This window comes from Dermochelys coriacea, chromosome 13, assembly GCF_009764565.3.
Source record: "Dermochelys coriacea isolate rDerCor1 chromosome 13, rDerCor1.pri.v4, whole genome shotgun sequence".
Classification (NCBI taxonomy): domain Eukaryota; kingdom Metazoa; phylum Chordata; order Testudines; family Dermochelyidae; genus Dermochelys; species Dermochelys coriacea.
In genome coordinates, this window is record NC_050080.1 from 15,708,560 (window position 1) to 15,728,414 (window position 19,855).

Here is a 19,855-nt window from a genome sequence, read left to right on the forward strand (position 1 = left end):
GGTACGCAGGACAAATCAGACTCCTGAAAGGGGTACAGTAGTTTGGAAAGGTTGAGAGCTACTGTGTTAAGCTTTCCAGGCCTAATGAAATTAAGCATGCTTGATTTCTTACTATTTGTTAGCTAAGTGATATAAAATACACAGCGTTCCTGTCCCCTAAAATTTCCAATCTAAACTATATAGCAACAGTTGACAGGACACAGAGAAGGGAATAACTAGGATTTAGTTTTTGAGACAGAATCATTTTTTGCAGACACTGCAAAAGAAGTTAATTTTCTAGGAAGGATTTGAATGAAGAGAATGTAATGGCTTGCCACATTGGAATTGGAAGAGTGTTCAGTGCATAGGGGGTAGTGTGGCAGAAGGAGATAAATTATGGCACGATTAGCACATAGATTCTTTTTATTGCTGCATTCCTAGGCACAAGCAATGTAATAGAAGCAGGATGGTTAATATAATCTAAAGTTTATCGTAAATCCACATTATCTCTTAGGTTTAATACAATTTCAAAGTTGCTAAAGTAAACCAGTGACTGTTAATGGCAATTATTTTAATGAAAAACATATTTCAGTGAAGTCTTCAGATTCTTTTTTTCATTCATCTCTTAAGTGTAGAGGCTAGTGTCTAGTAGTTTTTAGTGGGAAATGCCACAGGATATCGTAGTACGTAGGAGGGTGCAGAAAGCTTCAGCTTCTTAACCACACTAATGGTGAGCAGTGTACACTTGTAGAGAGATGTAACTTCCTTCTAGAGCCCACTTTCCCCATATTTGAATGGCTAGAAACCATAATTACTATTAATTTTGTTTGTTCCCAAGATGGAAATAATTAGCATAAGAAACAGCATAAGAACAACAACATAAGAAACAAAATACTAGCATTGTAATCTGGACAACATTCCCTGTCTTTGAAAAGACACCATTCAGAATCTGTAAGAACCTTCAATGTACTAATGTTTACAATGGAACAGAAAATTTAAAATTTAAAGAAAAAGCTTTAATCCATATGTCAAGGTAGTTGTAGCCGAAGATGATTGGTTCGGAGAGATTTTGGCCGCATCTCAGCAGGAACAAGGTAAACAGGTCCTTTTCAATTTTAGATTCAAAACACAACCAAAGCCATAGGAGTGTCTTTGGATCCTAGGTTTTGAATCCAGTTCATACATTCAGAGACATTGAGACTCTGGTTTTGTCTTATGGACTAGGATGCTCAGCCCACCTCTCCTGACCAACCCTATAATAGCAAGTCACTGTAAACATGGCAAAGAGGATCCATTTTTTTGGCAAGGAAACAAATGTCAATTTCAGGCTTCAGGATTGGAGCCTGGGGGAAATTTGTTTTAGACAAATGGAAAAAAAAAAAAACCTGTAACTTGACAGTGTCCTTTTAAGCTCGTGTCTTAAAATTAATATCTATTTTACAATCTGTTGCCATGGAAAAGACAGCAATATCCTTATTGAAAGCAATTGGCCGTCTCCAGTGCTTATGTGTGCCTGAGACAACAGGAACATAGGCTGCTATAAAAACAACAGAGAGAAAAATAAAAGGGTAAATAAAAATCCAACCGTCAATATTATTAATATTGGATTTTCATCTCTAAGCCAAGCATTGACATAGGCAGGAGTGTAGTAAAAAGGTGCCACTTTCCACTTTGTCTTTCGCTTTTAACTTTGATCTCAAGGTTTTCATTAGCTATCTTCTTCTGAGGATATTAAAACTAGAAATGCCAACTAGTAACAGGCTGAACTGAGAGGTCTGTTTAGATAAACAGACTTCTGGAATTCTGAAAAGAGGGTGTGTTGTACTGTAGGAATGAGCAGTATGTTTTCCCATGGTAACCAAAGGTGTGTGTAATATTTTTTTTTTATTCCCTTGAAGATGCACCTGACCAATGCTTTGAGGACTTCTTAGTGCTGCTGTCTTGATTTTATCTAATTTTAAAACCTGACCTTGAGACGCATTTTTTTCTGTTGCTCAGAGACAATGTCGTGTTGAAAACCCATCTGCTGAATTTCTTCCAGTCAAAGATCACCATTCTCCATTTTTGGCTGAGAGGCTACAAATTCTCACAAGCCTCTGATAGTTGGGAGTCAGAAAGGAACTTTGTGTATGAGCAGGTTACACCAACCATTCTGTATGGTTTTGCACATTTTAATAGATGTTTCAGAGTACTGGCTACCATGGGATATAAAATGCTGGACTAGATAGACCACTGATCTGATCCAGGAAGGCAATTCCTATGTTCTGGAATGAGATGTGTTCTCTGATTGCTATCAGACAATCTGTTGGTAACTAGTTATGTTCCATTAATACTGAGGATTCAGAATGGGACACCATTTTTTGTAGAGTCATTTGAGACCCATAAAAATGTCTCTGTAAAATGATTGAGGACAAATTTTGCCCTAAGATACAAGCAAGTGCCACTAACAACAATGAAAGTTGGTGTGCATATCTGAAGGCAGCAGTTGTCTCTGGGCACAACCTTTTGCTAACATCTTCAACCGAATGCAGTTATAATCTTTTACACAGATTTAAAGGGACACTGCCAAAGTTGATAAGTCAAATTTGGGACCTGGCTTCTTTTGTTTACAATCTCAATGTAATTTCCTCATTCCCTCCCCCAACCCCCACCTCGGCCTTCCCCCTGCCACAGAACAATGTCTTTTTTACTGCTTTTATTAAAAGAAAAAATATCAGCACCCCAGTCCTGGGGTAAATAGCTGTACAAGAAACAAACCAATATGCACAGCCCAGAGTTCAGCAGCAGCCCTGCAATAAAGAATCCAACATGCACATTGAAGAGAATTACTCTCACTTATGAAACCAACTTTCACTCTATGCTTCCAAGTAGTTAGTGTAAATAACAGAAGAAAGGGCTTTTTCAAATATATGAAAAATATCTTTACTGTGTCCTTTCAATTAAGTAGTTTATGTAATTTAACATTCTATGGGCTGGATTCTCCTTTCACCCTGGTGCAAATAAGAAATAACTCCATTAAAATCAAGGGAGTTGCACTGTTACAAAACTGGTATGAGATCCAAATCAGCCCATTACTTTGAATTCTCTTGATTCCTGCATCCTGGATGGTGCTATCTTTAGCTTTTCTTAGATGATTTTTCACAAATCCATCATGGTTGTGCTGTTGTCTCTAAATTCATGCTAATTGGCCAGATCACATTTGGCAGTCTAAGCAGCTTTGAAGTTGCAAGTGATACAAAATACGAGAAACTTTCATGCTGTGGAAATCTTGAATATACAGGAGCCTGAGGCAGCTTTCCTTCCTTATGCACTTTAACTGCCCGTCAAAGTCAGGAGAGTTTTGGAACACAGAGTTTGGTCCTTAAACCCACTTACCTTTCTTCTGTGTGGCTTAGTTTTATGTGTTCTTAAAAATAAACTCGAGTGACAATTCTTCTTCATGTAAGCTAGGGTGTGTGTGTATAGGGGGCGAGGAGTCTCCAATCACCAGGTGGTTGTATGAGCTTTCTGATGCATTTGGAAGTAAGTGTAATATATCTATATCTTATTTTTTATATTATGGTAGCACCTAGGAACCCCAGTTGTGACAGGCACTGTAGAGCCAAGCACCAGAGAAGACAGCCTTTACTCAGAGAGCTTGCAGTCAAGGTTTTAGGATGCCATAGATGGGTGAAACAGACATAGCTTTAAAGCTGTGGGGTTTGGCTAGGCAGACAGAAGTGTGGATGCCTGTCTGAACCTAGGGAGGACCTCACAAGAAGACTCAAAACCCCACCGCCCAAAAAATTCCCCCTAACCTTTCCCAACAGGCTCATTGTTCCTGTCATTATCTGCTTGCAAGGAAGGAGACTGATCCCCTTTGCTGCTTTCAGGGGAAGAGCACTAGGGCCATTCCCCCAACATCTTCAATGGGGGAGCAGTAGTATGCGGCTTCTCCCTGTCTCTTTCTCTCACCCCAAGATGCTCCTGTTTCTCTCCGACCTGAGGTCCTGCCATTTGTCCCCCCTGCTCCATTTCAGTTTATTTTTCGTGTTCACCCAGCACCACTGATGCATCTTTGTCCCCACAGCACAACTGATTACCCCCCTCGCTCCACTGCACAAGCCCCTACAGTGAAGCTGTAAAAAAGTGGATGGTCAGCCCCAGGGAGAATTTCTGCCCTCCGCCCCCTAGTCTTGCTGGCCAAGCTATGCATTTGCTATGGTTCTATCATCACCTGGAAGGGAGGGGGCCAGGGTAGTGCAGCCACTGTTTGGGGCCATCTGGCTGAATCCTCCCCCAGGCACTCCCTGTGTTTGGGCTGCTCTGCACTTTTGCTGGTGCCTGTGAATGCAGAGGGAAAGCAGCCGGGCAGAGCCCTCAATTGGCTTGCCCTGCCTGTGGAGAAACAACCTTACTTCCCCTCTCAAAGGCAGGAGGCTGACATTGTTTACAAAAACAAACTCCTGTGGTGCTCAAGCAGGGGAGCTGGGATGTTGGCTGAGCTTATTCCTTCCTGGAACAGGGTCCAAAACCCAGCAACTGTGCTAGCCAGACAGGGACTACTGACAGCTATGTGTCTGCTAATTAGGGGCCCTATCCTGCTTCCACTGAAGTTAAAAGGCAAAACTCCCCGATTTCAATGGGAACCAAATTGGGCCCTAAATGAAAGAGTGGTTTAAATTTAAAGCAGGAATTGCTGCTTTGCACCAGCCTTCTCTTCTTTCTTCCTGCAGCAAAGTCACAATGCTGTATTTGTAACATCACAATCATTTCTATGGTGACAGACTGTGATGTCACAAACACATGCGTTATAGCCATACCACTTCAGACAGTGATTTCATTGCATCTCCTAAACTCAGCAGAGTTGGGATTTGGATGGGAGAACTCCAAGAAAAACCTAGGTACTGCAGGAAGTTATGTTGATTCAGTGCATGGCAGCCTTCCCTCTGAAGCAGAACTGAGCCAATATACCAGAGTGGTTCTAGGGAATTCACTGTTTGCTGGAGGTGCTCTCTTTTGCATGAGAGGTAATACTGAGGCCTTGGCCATTTTTTTTGGTCAGTGAAGATCCTCAGGCATTTTTTTTTTTTCAAGGCGATGTTCAGAGATGTTCTGCTTAGTGCCTTGATCAGATTCCAGTGATGCTGCCTGCTCTATTGATAACTTATGCAGATGGTTTTAATTTTCATTGTGTGTAGTGTTGCTGCCATGTTTTCGTGGTGGGTGAGTGATCTCTGTCTATATAGTCTGTAAAGATCTTTGGAATGTCTGAGGATGAAAAGTGCTATATGAGTCTAGGTTCGTGTTTTTGTTTGTTGCTGTGAATAATAGCAGGAATGCGAATTCCCCTGCTTGACCCTGTAGTGAAAGTGACTGTTGAAGTATTTTGTTATGTTAATAATAAGCAAAGTGATCTTAGAATGATGCTAATCACAATAATTTTATTGTATTAATAGTTCAACATTTATTTGTGTGTGAATTAAAATTTGTCTTTACTAGATCTCTGCAGCTCATTTTAAAAACATGTGAAGGAGTGAGGTCTGTTAGCAGCAGCACCTTCGAAAATTCCATATATAGGACAATTTCTTTTCTTTCTTCTTACCCTCCATGCACGCACGCATGCACACGCGCGCGTGCGCGCACACACACACACACTCCTGAAAAATTGCATCACTTAACAAATGTAGCTAAGGATCTGGGGCCAGGAATTGTAATGCTTCCACGTTGTGCTATCTCATCATCTGTCTGTCTATGTGCCCATATCACATTGCTATGTATGGTAGGGACCATAGTTGATCTGGGAACTGAAACATGCAATCATTTTACTGTTCCTTGGTGTGAAATTGATCAGCCTAGAGAACGGTCCCATGACTACTGAGACAATGTAGAAGTTTAAGTTCCTATAGTGTTGAGATCAGTTCTGCTCTAGCTGGGGGGCTGATTTTGCTCTCACTTACACCAATGTAAATCAGGAGTAATTCCTCTGAAATCAAAGGAAGGGACATTGTGCATGAATGAGAAGGGGCATGTTGTCTTGTACAGTAGTGGTGTGGGATGAGTTTCTCTTGTATTAAATGATGTGTAGGATCAGTCTCGGGTTAGGTGCCACAGAACTTGGGTGATCTGAATGACAGTCAGTTTCCATGGATACCAAGATTTGATATTTGAGATCTATAATGCCAAAATGAATCTGGCTCAAGATTTAGTTACTTCTAATTTGTTATCCCTATAAGCAGCCTTTTACTGTGATGAAATAAGGCAGCTGCTAACAGGAGCCTGAAGAAATCTGCAAGTGGGACTCTGAGAGCCTTCTGTGGCTCTGTCAAATAAACATTTGGGAGGCTTTTTTGAGGCATAAAAGATAAGGGAGAAAAAACACACAGAATTTCTGTTTAAATGCAGCATCCCAGAGGCTGTGCAAAATGTGCAGAACAAAAAAGGAGAACTAGTCAAAATTAGTGGGTTTTGGTATTTTGGGGGTTTTGTGAGGTGAGTCATATTTTTGTAGCAAATTAGAAAGAGTCATTTTACCAGGAACTCAGAGTATTTTATAATTTTTTTTCACTTGGAAAGTGATCTGGGAAAGTGGGGGAATAATGAGTTTACCTTTATAAGTAAAGATGGATTTGAAACAGGGGAGCCAACTTTTGAATTCCTGCATGCTTTCAAAGCAAAACTGCCATTGTATTGGGAAAAAAGAAATACTAAAGGATGTGAAAAATCCCCTGAAATAAAATGTAATTGTGTACGTGAGAGCGTGAGCAAACATTTCATGGAAAAACATACAGTACTTTTGTAAGATGCACAATTGGCACTCCCGCGTTATACATGTAATGCTGGTCTTTTGTGTGGAGTGCTGTTTGGGAATGACTAGGAGAATAAGGTGGAAGAGTTATTTAGATGATGGGCTGTTCGTCTGCAATATGTACAGCTGGCCCCAGAGTGAATTCAGAGAGTGAATTAATCCATAATTACAGTGTAATTCTGACTACTGAATGCCAAATTAATCAAAATCCTCAAAAATATTCCATGCCTCTTATCATTTAAAGACAAATGTGAAAATTATTATTATATTTTCTATAATTCTGTTCAGTAAAAAATACCTTTCAGGTGTCATTTTGGTGAAACTGTATCAGCAGTGCAGCTAACATATGTGTGTTCATTAAGTCTGGGGGTCGAGTGCTGCTCTCACTGGGCATGATTCTGCTCTCACTGACAGATGCTATTCAGGAGTAATTCCACTGAAGCTGATGGCAGTGGACTGGTGAACCCCTGTGTGAAATCAGAATCAGGCCCATTGATATCAATGGGAGTTTTTCTATTGACTTCAAAGGCAGTTGAGTGGGGTCTGTGGCTTGCAGCCCCTGGCATCCCACTCTATTTGAAAAAAATCTAAATTCTTAGATAATTATAGGCTTTGGCCTGCAACCCTACATGCATAAGCAAAGATTCTAGGATTGAGCCTTGACGTCTTCTGCCGAACCATGTACTCCTTATTCAGACAAAATGCTCTTTGACTTGAAATCAAGAAATAATTATCCTGAATAAGAAATAGGTTGGCTTCCTTGTACATATTTAATTTGTAAATACTAACTGTACAGTATGTTTTCTGATTACTCGTGCTCACTTGTTTGGGACTTATTGCATGCTTTGTTGAGGAAATATGAAGCCAAATAAGCTGTCACACAGAATTATTGGGCGACACAAGCTATGTGAGACAGTATCTTTTTATTGGACTTTCTGCTGGTAGAAGGGACAAGCTTTTGAGCTCCACAGAGTTCTTCTGGCCTGGAAAAGGTAACCAGAGATAAATACAAGGTGGGCCAGATTGTTAAGTATATGGTTGCAATAAACCACTGAAAATGAAGTGGGCAATTAACACTTCTGCAGTCAAGGACAAAAGAGGCTTAGTAGGTTACAAATTGTTGTAATGAGCCATAAAGCCAGTGTCTCTGTTGACAGGTTTCAGAGTAGCAGCCCTGTTAGTCTGTATTCGCAAAAAGAAAAGGAGTACTTGTGGCACCTTAGAGACTAACAAATTTATTAGAGCATATGCTTTTGTGAGCTACAGCTCACTTCATCTGATGCATTTGGTGGAAAAAACAGAGGGGAGATATTTATATATACACACACACACACACACACACACACACACACACACACACACACACACACACACACACACACACACACACACACACACACACACAGAGAGAACATGAAACAATGGGTTTATCATACACACTGTAAGGAGAGTGATCACTTAAGATCACTCTCCTTACAGTGTGTATGATAAACCCATTGTTTCATGTTCTCTCTGTGTGTGTGTGTGTGTGTGTGTGTGTGTGTGTGTGTGTGTGTGTATAAATCTCCCCTCTGTTTTTTCCACCAAATGCATCCGATGAAGTGAGCTGTAGCTCACGAAAGCTTATGCTCTAATAAATTTGTTAGTCTCTAAGGTGCCACAAGTACTCATTTTCTTTTTGTCTCTGTTGAGACCATGATTTTTAGTGTCAGGTTAAATGTGGATTGATAGATCAGTCCTTGTTCTCAAAGGTACAGATGTTAACACTGTGACACTCTGGTTACATTTTCCAGGCCTGAAGAAGAGCTCTGTGAAGCTCAAAAACTTGTCTCTTCCACAAATAAGATATTAGCTCACCTACCTTGTCTCGCTCATATCCTGGGACCAACAAGGCTACAACCACACTGCAAACACAGAATTAATTGGTAATTTATATATTTATGTTGAACTTTGTTTTCATGAAGCATATTTGACCTAGACTTTGCCATATAAGAAAATGGAAAAACACTTTTTTGTCTTTTAGTTTTATTCAGTCCCTTTGGGATCTGTTTTTGTGACATGTTAGGTCTCAGTCCAGCTCCTGGCAGATAAAAATATACAAAAATCACATCACCACAATTGGCAGTAATTTGTACCCTGTTGGCAGTGTCAGCAGAGAGGCCAAAGATTAAAGAGGCATGGAAACTGACCTACTGTCTCACCCCCACAGGTGACCCCATGTCAGGGTTCAGGTAGCAGTAGATTGGCAGGACAGTGTGGAGAAGTTTGCAGTGTCACTGTCCATCCTGTGCCTGTTCTGAGGATTTAAGCTTCCCGAGCTGTTAATCCAGTACCTTTCACACGCACTAACTGCAGTAAAAAATACCAAAAAACCAACAACGTACTATTCACCTAATACCAGATCACATCCATTTTATCAATATGCATTTTTTAATCCATGATTGCTCAGATTCTGTAGTAATATCTATAGTCTTAAAGAGACCCTTCTTTTTCCAGAAGAATCGACTCCTTCACATAAAACCAACAGCCCACCCACTGGAGTTACATACCCTCATGATGATGTCTTGGACTATGGCCTCAAGCCATACAGCCCCCTGGCATTTCCTAGTCTTTCTGCAGATCACATGGGCAGATATGGACAGCCAGATAGCATAGGGTCAAAATGCAACTTGGACCCTGTAAAGTCTGGGGCCTCTGCTTTGAGCCCTAGGATTGAGATCACTCCATCCCATGAACTGATTCATTCAGGGGTTCCCTTCCGCAGCAGAGACACAGATCTTTTGGTAGAACATCAGTCCAACTCAGCCACCGCTAGCCCAAGGTTTACACTGCCTGTCCCTGGCTTTGAGGGCTACAGAGAACCACTGTGTTTGAGCCCAGCTAGTAGCGGCTCATCTGCAAGTTTCATTTCAGAGACAAATTTCTCTCCTTACACATCACCATGTGTTTCACCAAATAATGGTCCTAGTGATGACCTTTGTCCACAGTTTCAAAACATCCATACTCATTATTCCCCTAGAACCTCACCAATAATGTCACCACGAACAAGCATCACGGAGGATACCTGCTTGGGACCACATTCACCATCACCCCGTCCCAACTCAAGGTCTTCATCGCCAGGTGCAAAACGGAGGTACTCTTGCACTGAGCTCTGCAATACTCAGCCGCCTTCCACTTCTCCACGACAGTCAAGAACCCCTTCTCCACAAGCTTCTCCTCACATCCCTTTGAGAGAAGACAGCTCTTTGCTCACTTACACCCAGTTGCCCAGCTCTTCTAGTCTCATGGATGCTATGAACAACCTTAGCACGGATCCTCCCTGTGGCGTTCCCATGAAAATTTGGAAAACCAGCCCTGATCCCCCATCAGTGCCTTCGCACAAAAACAGCATTCCATGTCACGTCTTTCAGACCGTTGATTACCTTGGGCCTTGTGATCAGGAAGACAGGAGAAACTCAGCACCTGAATCCATTTTGTTAGTACCTCCGTCTTGGCCAAAGCAGCTGGTGCCTGCAATACCCATCTGCAGGTATGTTGAACTTTTCACATTTTTTGTATTTTTCACTTGCTAGGTTTATTCCTTGACTCTCATCAAATTCTTCACAGCTACGCTGCATTACTGTAAAGAGTTGTATAAACAGATCGACTTTACCAGTGGAAGCACTGTATGTAATTTATTTAGCGCCACTGGCATGCTTCAAAGACGAATACTGTTTCCCTTCCAAGAAGCTTATAATATAAGGCCCCCAATCCTGCAGTATGATTCACAGTGTTGGTCCTTGTGTGAGGTTCCTTTGCCTCAGATCATGCTGTAGGACTGGTGCCTCAGTATGAGGCAATGTATTTGGAAATTATGGATTCAATCCTTTGTGGTACCGAATGCTCTCAAGTCTCACTGATGTGATTCCAGTGGGAACTGAAGCGACTCGGCATCCCACAGTCTTGGACCCTGTGTGATTTAACACATTATCCTCTAGTAACCACCAATCACTGCAAAAATATAGAGGACATTAAATTCTATGGGTTGCCTGATCAGAGGAGCCTTTGCTGAAGTTTATCTCAGTGAGGTAATCGTTGGTTAAGATCCATTGCCAGCACTGAACATATTTTCTCTTACTGTAATTTTGTAATTTTAGATTCTCCTGTACTTTAATAACAGGGAAATGCAGTATCTGGTAAGAAATGTTAGCATTTTATTGTTTTTTGTGCATTATTATCCTTGTTTTCATGTATATTATACATCACTTTTTATATAAACAAAAAAAAACACAGTTTACACAACTGTTAAGTAAGTGGAGATTTATTATTTCACAAAAAGAACGGGAGAACTTGTGGCACCTTAGAGACTAACAAATTTATTTGAGCATAAGCTTTCGGGGGCTACAGCCCACTTCATCGGGTGCATAGAATGGAACATATAATAAGAAGATGGAAGTTGCCATACAAACTGTGAGAGGCTAATTAGTTAAGATGAGCTATTATCAGCAGGAGAAAAAAAACTTTTGTAGTGATAATTAAGATGGCCCATTTAGACAGTTGACAAGAGGTATGAGGATACATAACTTAGGGAAATAGATTCAATATGTGTAATGACCCAGCCACTCCCAGTCTCTATTCAAACCCAAGTTAATGGTATCTAGTTTGCATATTAATTCAAGCTCAGCAGTTTCTCATTAGTCTGTTTTTGAAGCTTTTCTGTTGCAAAATTGCCACCTTTAAATCTTTTACTGAGTGGCCAGAGAGGTTGAAGTGTTCTCCTACCGAAGCTTATGCTCTAATAAATTTGTTAGTCTCTAAGGTGCCAAAAGTACTCCTGTTTTTTTGCAGATACAGACTAACACGGCTGCTACTCTGAAACCTGTCATTATTTCACAGTGAATGATCAAAATCTAAGGTGCATGGCAAAGATCAGATATAAGTGCACACTTGCCATTAAACTATTTTATTAGTAAGCTACCGTGTCTCTGTTTGGAGTGTGATTTACAGAAAGATTTGCTAATCCTGGATTTTGGTGGCATTTGTAATTAAGGATATAAGGTAAAGTCCTGACCTCATTGAAGTTAATGGAAAAATTCCCAATGACTTTAGTGGAGCCAGGAGTTCACCCACAGCACTTTAGCCCTAGGGAGGGGAAGTGTTTACAAGTACTTTTATGAGTGCCTACTGTGACCGGTGCTACAACTGAAAGTGCCACACTCAGGGCAGACTGCAAGAAACAGGGGAGACACCCCCCCAAAACTGGTGGTTTATTCTATGATTAGATTTACCAGACCAGTAACAAAATGAGCTTCTGTAGTATGACACTGGTTAACAAGAAGCCAAAACATAGTCCCCATTAGGCATTCGAGCCCCCAGTTCACCATCCAGACAACTGCCTTTATGATGAGAGGTTTACTGAAAACCCAATTCACCATACATGAGGTTCTACCATTCCCAAAGGATCAGACACTTACCCCCAGGTCAATAGATATTTTAGATCTAACCCAAATATCATGTTGTCAGCCAACCCTCAGTAAATTAACTAAAGATTTATTAATAATAAAAAGAAAAGAAGAGAGTTATTAAATGGTGAAAAGGATCATATACATTACAAATGATTACACAGTCCTTAGATCAGAGTTGTAACCGTGATGGTGAATCTGCTGGCATGTACGCAAGTCTCTCAGGAATCATCCCTAAAGGTTAGATCCCAAAAGGCAGCTTAGATGTAGAGTCTGTGAGAGCCTTTCCATGCATTTTCCAGGGTATTCCAAGTAACTACTTGGAGATCTCAGTCCCCCGGCTTAAACTTTCCGTGTTTAAAAATTCAGCAGACTAGATATGGCAGGATCAGGCCTGAGCTTTCTCTTTTATAACTGAAACAGGCTGTCAAGTGTGATGAGTGCAGCATGTGACTGCGGATTCTTCTTTGTTGAGTACACACTGACCCATCTCTTGGAAATTAACATTCTATTTCTTAAGCATACATAGGTAACCCAGTTACACTGATTTACATAAGGCAACTGCCTGTCATTCATTATTACAGGGCTAGATAAGATGAAGACAATACATGTAATATTATTAGTTTTATGCAGTGTCTCACATCTTTGATCTTAATGTTGATTGAACACATTTGCATACACAATGTAAAGGCAATTAAGACATGAAAGGGACTTAGCATCTACAAGCTAATTTGGTTACATTGGAAACTTCTACAGGATGTAGGTATACAGTCAAATACATTTAAGTATCTCCCTTGATTCCTTTTACTAAAGATGAATGGGTTAGTGATTGCTGATCTACTTACCTCTCTTTAAGAAAAAAGAAAAGGAGTACTTGTGGCACCTTAGAGACTAACAAATTTATTTGAGCATAAGCTTTCGTGAGCTACAGCTCACTTCATCGGATGCATTCATCGATGTATCCGATGAAGTGAGCTGTAGCTCACGAAAGCTTATGCTCAGATAAATTTGTTAGTCTCTAAGGTGCCACAAGTACTCCTTTTCTTTTTGCGAATACAGACTAACATGGCTGCTACTCTGTTACCTCTCTTTGATATTCACACACAAGTGAATTGTCCTGATTGCAACTGCAATGCCTCTTAAGTTTCAGAGTTAAGTTGTTATGGGTTAGTTGGTTAAGTTGCCAGCATCACATCTACATCTCATAGAGTTTTTCAAACTGCCTGATCTTTTCCTGTCCAGCGTACCTGTTGCATCCCTCCCACCTCTAGAGTGGCCACTCTCCAATCAGTCTGGTTCTTATGAATTGCGCATTGAAGTGCAGCCAAAACCTCACCATCGGGCACACTATGAGACAGAGGGGAGTCGAGGGGCAGTCAAAGCACCAACGGGGGGCCATCCTGTGGTCCAGGTAAGAGATTTTAGAATTAATGAAATGTGCAGATGGTTGGGGAGTGGGGGGTAGGGAAGCGTGTTAATTCATTTTTTATGGAGATAGCCCTATGGGGGGACATTTGCAAACATAAATGCAAAGCAGCAACATGTTTGCACTCACCACCATGTGTGAAGTCTCTGAAGTTGAGCAATGGTGAACTTCAAAAAGTTTGGAGATTTGTTTGTGAAAACCTCAGAGGCCAAAGTTTATGCCAACTTTTCTGGATTAGAAATCACATTAGAACTCTCCTCTCTCTCTCTCTGTCATGAGATGTCCAACAATTCCTACTTCAACTGAGCCAGTTCCAACTCTCAAAACAGGCTCTTTTTGTTTCATCTCAGGCCTTTTGTGATAGTTATTATTTTGTGAAATAAATACCAACCCCATTTTTCAATCTCAAAAATCAGTTCAAGGTTGGGTTCACGCTGGGGTTTCCAGTGAATGTTCACAGCAGATCTCAATGTCTCTGAACCACTTTGCCTTTCTCTCTCACTGGATTACTTGGGCTATACAGATTACATTCCTGCCAACTAGAGGGTACCAAGCATACTTCTGAATGCATCTAACCCGCAGAGTCTTTTTATGCCAGATAATAAATGCTAAGGGCTCATCCAGCTTCAAATACAGTGAAAGAACAGACAGCAACCACTCCCTTTCACTTTAATGAGAGTTGGATTGGGGCAGTGTGTAGATTCAGCTACAGTTTCCAAAGAGTTAATAATACACTCCCCATAACTCATGTGAGTTAATTTAAGACAGAACTGGATGATCCTCTGGGGGTGACGGTTGAGGTTTTGCAAACCACTTAAAACTATTTTTTTAAATTAATTTTCCAAACTAGTTTGAGTTCCCAAATCTTTTTTGCCCTGTAATGTAAACTCTTCCCTGCCCTGATCTGTGATTAAAAGACTTTTAAAACCTCTCGCTTACATCATTATAACTCCTTGAGTCTCATTCATGCAAATGGGAGGAGAAGCTGGCCTCATGTTTTTCTACCTAAAGAGAAGTCTGTGCTATATAGAGGGGTTGCAAGATCCCCCGCCCCCCAAAAAAGCTTGACTAACAGGCGGGTGTCTTGTATATGGCACTATACATACTAGGCTTCCTTTTTCCATTACTTTTTAGAATTTTTCTCTTGCTTTTTCATTTTTTTTCATAATCTCTCTGTTTGCTTTTCCCTTTGCTTCTCTCTCTTTTCAGCTGTGTCACCCTATTTTCTTCTGTTGAATTTTCTTCTGTCTCCGTCTCCCTTTTACAAAATCTCTCCTAGGTGGATAGCAAACCCTACTATCAGTTGAGCAGTAGGTTTGAAATTAGCCCGGACAAATTCATTTCTCCCTAGTTTAATCCCTCAGCATATGCATTTTAATGTTTTGCCTGGGATATATGTAATTCACTGAGCAGATGCTGAATCATGTCTTTATTTAATACTTTGCAAGCAGTTCCAGTTGTCATCTGTTGTAACAATTCCTTTTTTCCTTTTCCTGGATATATGACCCCAATAGGAAATACATACACCAGCAACAGTTGGGGTGTGATACAGGGACAGGGGGACCATTTAAGTACATAGTGCTGGGACTGATTTCAAGGAGAAGTTTGATCGCCTGCTATAAAGTTGTAAATAGAGAGAAGACATGTTTATTGGGTGCATTAGTCTGTAGAGAAAGGGTAAGTGAGTTTAGGGCAGGACTTCTTGTGAATTGGGATGATGTAATCACAGAAACAGTGGGATTTTTTTTATACAATTTATGGTTCATGTACATTGGAGTCTGACCCAAACATCAATGATCAGACACAAATTCTGCTCTGAGTTACACTGTTGTAAATGCATTGAAATCAATGGAAGAACTTCACATTTATACTGGTCTAAATGAGCAGAGTTTGGCCCCTTGTCTAGCACAAAGATAGATGAACTAAGACATAATTTTATGAAATTTAATATCATTGTAAGGTGGAGCGTTGTTACTTTCACCATTAAAAATCTTGTATAAAAGGTTGGCTGAGTAACTGAGCAGTATTCCTGTGGGACATGGCAATCTTTTAAGTTATCATCTTTCTTAGTTCCCCCTGGTTTCAACTAATATTGTTCAGGAAGTAAGGACAATTTTTGATTGGTGTTCCTAGAAGCTACAGTAGTATGTGGAAACGATACAAGTATATCAATCACAGATACAAACATTAACATCGTTCAAACTTTCCTCTTGTATTCGGGGCTTGAACTGTAAGGTACTAAATCTTCTAGCTTGATCCAGCAAAACACTTTAAGCATATGAACAATCCCACTGACTTTAGTGGGTCTAAGCATGTGCTTGAATTTAAGCACATTCATAAGTGTTTTCCTGGATCAGGCCAGAGTGCTCAGCATCTTGCAGGATCGAGACCTTGGCCCTTACGTGAGTAGTCCTTATTTATTTCATCTGGACTGTGCTTATGTGTAAGGAGTGCGAGCAAGGGGTTTAGGGCAATAAACAGCAATCATGTTTTTGGTGTACCTCAGTCTGTTGATTTAAACATTTGTGATCGCTTAGTTTATGAAGCTGACAAATTCATGACCCAGGACAGTATGTATGAAATTTTATGGCTCTGTGACATAAATGACCAATCAGCACTTACCAACTTGTAAGCAACATAAGGAATGAATATCATTTACCTTCCCAAGATAATGCCCACCAGTGGGATGTTTATCACAATGAAGGAGATTCTTATGACATGAAGGGCTAGAGGTGGGGGAAAATAACAGTGCTTCACTTCTTTCCTCTAATCTATAGCAGTCAAGGAGGGATTTACATTTCCTGGTGGAGACAGGAACAGATATTCCTAGTTTTATCATAATTTTACAGTCAGACTTAAGGTTACTGAACTGTAAATTCAAAAGATGAATGTTATACTCTCCTAAACAGATGTGCTTCTGAACAGATGTGCATGTATATGGGGAAAATATGGACAGTTTCTTTATGAGGATTTATTATAAACTTGGAAATATTCACTGGATTTCAGTTCAGTCTAACATAATAAGGTTCATATGGGTGCACAGCAATATGACAGTTACACCTGTATGGTTTATGACATCTGAAACCAGAGCAGGCTAGTAAAATCCAAAGCTTTTAGGTAATAAAATTTGCTTGGCGCTGATTTTTATTTCTTCCCCTCAGTACATTTCAACTTTTGTATTCACTCCTTTTTAGTTTAATTTGTACAGAAGTGAAAGAAAGAAAACAGGGGAGTGGTGGTAGTGGTTGTTATGATTATAAGTAGTAGAGACTGTATTGCTGAAATGTACAGGAGCCTTTTAGCAACTGGCTGGGAATGGTCTATTAACTAATGAAAATTAATGTTCAGCAAGTTCTTTTCCTTTTAAGACTCAAAATAGGAAGCCGATGCTGCTTGCACAGTGTTGATGGGGTTGCAGCTGTCCAGCAGTCAGATAACTTGAAACTACAAACTCACAACCACCTATGTTTGACAGATCATAAAACATGTTGTTGGGTTTCCTTGGAAGGTTTTCGCTAGCACCTCCCTGTACTAGCTTTTCTAAGTCGGATCCTGTATAGTTCTCGTTATTGCTGTCCAAATGGTGCTTATCTACAATGTGCCAAACTCACCCCTCCTGTAGGAACTCCATTGTCTTCAACAGAGTTACAGGAGGGATGAATTTGTCCCATTCATCCTATTAGATCCCACCGTTAATGTCTATGGAAGCTGATTCCACCCTCTCTCTGAAATAATCCCTCTTTTAAAAATTCTTCTGACATAGGTTGAGAGAGATCATGTGTGTGCCTGCATTATCCCACAAATTCTTTGTAAGGAGAAAAATTTCCTTCATTATATTGATTATATTGATTAATTTTTACGGCATGGTGTTGGCCTGCATTTTTTCCCCCTTAAATCTGTGCTTTGCATGCAAGCTGCTGTTTTTGGGTGCTCGGAAGCTATGAGCCGGCAGATCTCATATCCTTTCAGCTTTATCTTGCGGTTGATCATTCTGAGGCTGCTTCCTCTTCTGCATGTGTTCAGCTCGGAAAGTTTGGAGTGCTGCACCGGGGAGCCTGCACCACTGCCCTGCTCCCAAGAGTGGCGGAACAATGATCTGCTTGTTAAGGCTAGAGCCACTGATAGGACAAGCCATATTGAACTAGGGAAGTGGTTTTCAACCTTTTTTCATTTGCAGACCCCTACAAAATTTCGAAAGGAGGTGCAGACCCCTTTGGAAATCTTAGACATAGACTGCAGACCCCCAGGGGTCTGCGGACCACAGGTTGAAAACCACTGATCTGGGACATTTGCTTTTGTGTTTTACATTGTGTTAGATCTCTGACAACAGCAACAGGAGCCTATGTGTCAGGAAAAAACAAATGGTGCTAACATGACACTATATTCTTACTGGTTTGGCATGGTCACTGGTAATGCAAGGAAGAAGTTGCGGACACCTTCAGTTTCCTTCTTGTAAGCTCCCATCAGGCTTACTGGCATTGGAAGGCCAAGAAATGGGGTGGGGGAGGATAATATTTTACATTACGTAGCCCCAGTCTAGAGACCCCATCCAAGATCAGGCCTCTGGTTATGCTAGATGCCAGCCAGACACAAAGTAAGAGATAGTCCCTGCCATGAAGAGCTTACAGTATAAATAGACAAGACAGAGAAAAGGTGGCAGAGAGAGTGGAAATATTATTACCCCCATTTTACAGATTGGGAAATGAGGTTAAAACAGACATAAATGACTTGCCCAAGCATCACACAGGGATCAAGACATGAACCTTGATCTGTTCAAGCTCCTCTGAAAACTTCCACCCCCACCTGAGTGGCTAACAATGTTGAAGTACTGACATTGCTTAATTCAGAGTTGCCTGAGGGAACTGGGTGTGCAGTAGGATTGGTGTGTTAGTACTGCTAGCTGGGCATCTTTTTTTTTTTTTTTTCCTAGCACCCACAGGAAACTGTTGAAATCCTATATTTGTATGTATGAAAACTGAGTCAGGGGGAAAAAAAAGGGAGGTGAACCCAGGCAAAGAGATTTTCTTTGTATGCAGTAAAGAGGTCGTATATGTTTGATTAAGAATGTTTTGCGCAGGAAATACCTCTTCGGTTCAAAAATTAGAAGCTAAATTAAGGTGAAATTCACCTTGGACCAGCCCAAGAGCCTATGGACAACCTCAGTCCCATTAAGTCCTATTTTGAGGACTTAGATAGAGTTTAAGCAGCCCCTTGGCTTTGTGCCGAATTGGCTTTGCAGAAGGATGAATTTATTTGAAAAGTTGAAACAGTTTTACTTTTTGACTCAATACGATATCCTAAACAGTTGTGTAATGTTTCTGTGAGCGGGTAAACAGGCACCTTGCTCTTCCCCAGAGGTGACTGCCTTTTAGTAATGGGCAAAAAGACAAATTTTTAACCAAGTTAGGCATGTTATGTTGCAGTTAATTTGTGCAAAGATTGCACATATAATTTGGATAATTGTGCTTGCATGTGGTTAATTAGTGATGCACAGTTACTCTGTTTACATGTGTCCAAATTAGACAAGCAAACTTTGCATCTGACTTATATGACAATCTGGCCCACGCTCTAAAGCATGCTGGAAATAATAGCTTTAAAGAGTGGGGAGTAATACATCTACCATAACTCTTTCATTGAGGATTATGCATGTGGATAGCACAGCAGGAACAGTATAAGGCATGTACAATTTAAGATCAAACTTGGGGAAATTTTTAAAGAAAAGTAATAGTAAGGAATCTACATTTGGTTTTTAACACAAAAACTTGAGTTACGTCTCAGAATTGTATTTTCACCAAAATAATGTTCCTCACCCATTGGCATTATTTCCTTGCAGAAGAACTGTAAGCTGAATTCATGCAATTAGTTATTGTTATTACCTACATATGGTGGATTCCAGCTGTAAATCTCTCATTTATATAGAGCCTCTCAACTCAAAGGATTTGTAAGCAATAACTATTTAAAAGGAACTTTCACAACCCTGGCATCTTATAGCTCTTTGGTCCTATTTCAACGAACTCCTCCCCCAACCTACTGCTTACGTACCTTTGCAAAGGATTGGGATGTTTTTGGATGAAAAGTGTGGTGTCATTGTGCATGTCTCTCTCACTGTTAAAGAGAAAGTGATTATTCTCTGTTATTCAGCCATGACTTTTCATCAAAGTCTAGTTTCGTGCCCCCCCCCCCGGCCAGTCTAAGTTGATCTGGTCAACTGAGTGTGGTCTT

The 19,855-nt window shown here is 40.5% G+C and overlaps 1 protein-coding gene across 8 annotated transcripts in view; it reads left to right on the forward strand.

The window, feature by feature from the left end:
* NFATC2 (nuclear factor of activated T cells 2) overlaps positions 1-19,855 on the forward strand; it is a 131,084-nt gene that overhangs the window by 13,973 nt on the left and 97,256 nt on the right. For 4 of the 8 annotated variants that reach the window (XM_038369583.2, XM_038369579.2, XM_038369581.2 and 1 more), the window contains exons 2-3: positions 9,263-10,295; positions 13,450-13,618. In XM_038369583.2, the coding sequence (XP_038225511.1) occupies positions 9,391-10,295; positions 13,450-13,618 (1,074 nt within the window). In that variant the 5' untranslated portion in view covers positions 9,263-9,390. The remainder of the gene's footprint in view (positions 1-9,262; positions 10,296-13,449; positions 13,619-19,855) is intronic. The other 4 variants (XM_038369590.2, XM_038369586.2, XM_038369587.2 and 1 more) reach the window with 2 other exon arrangements.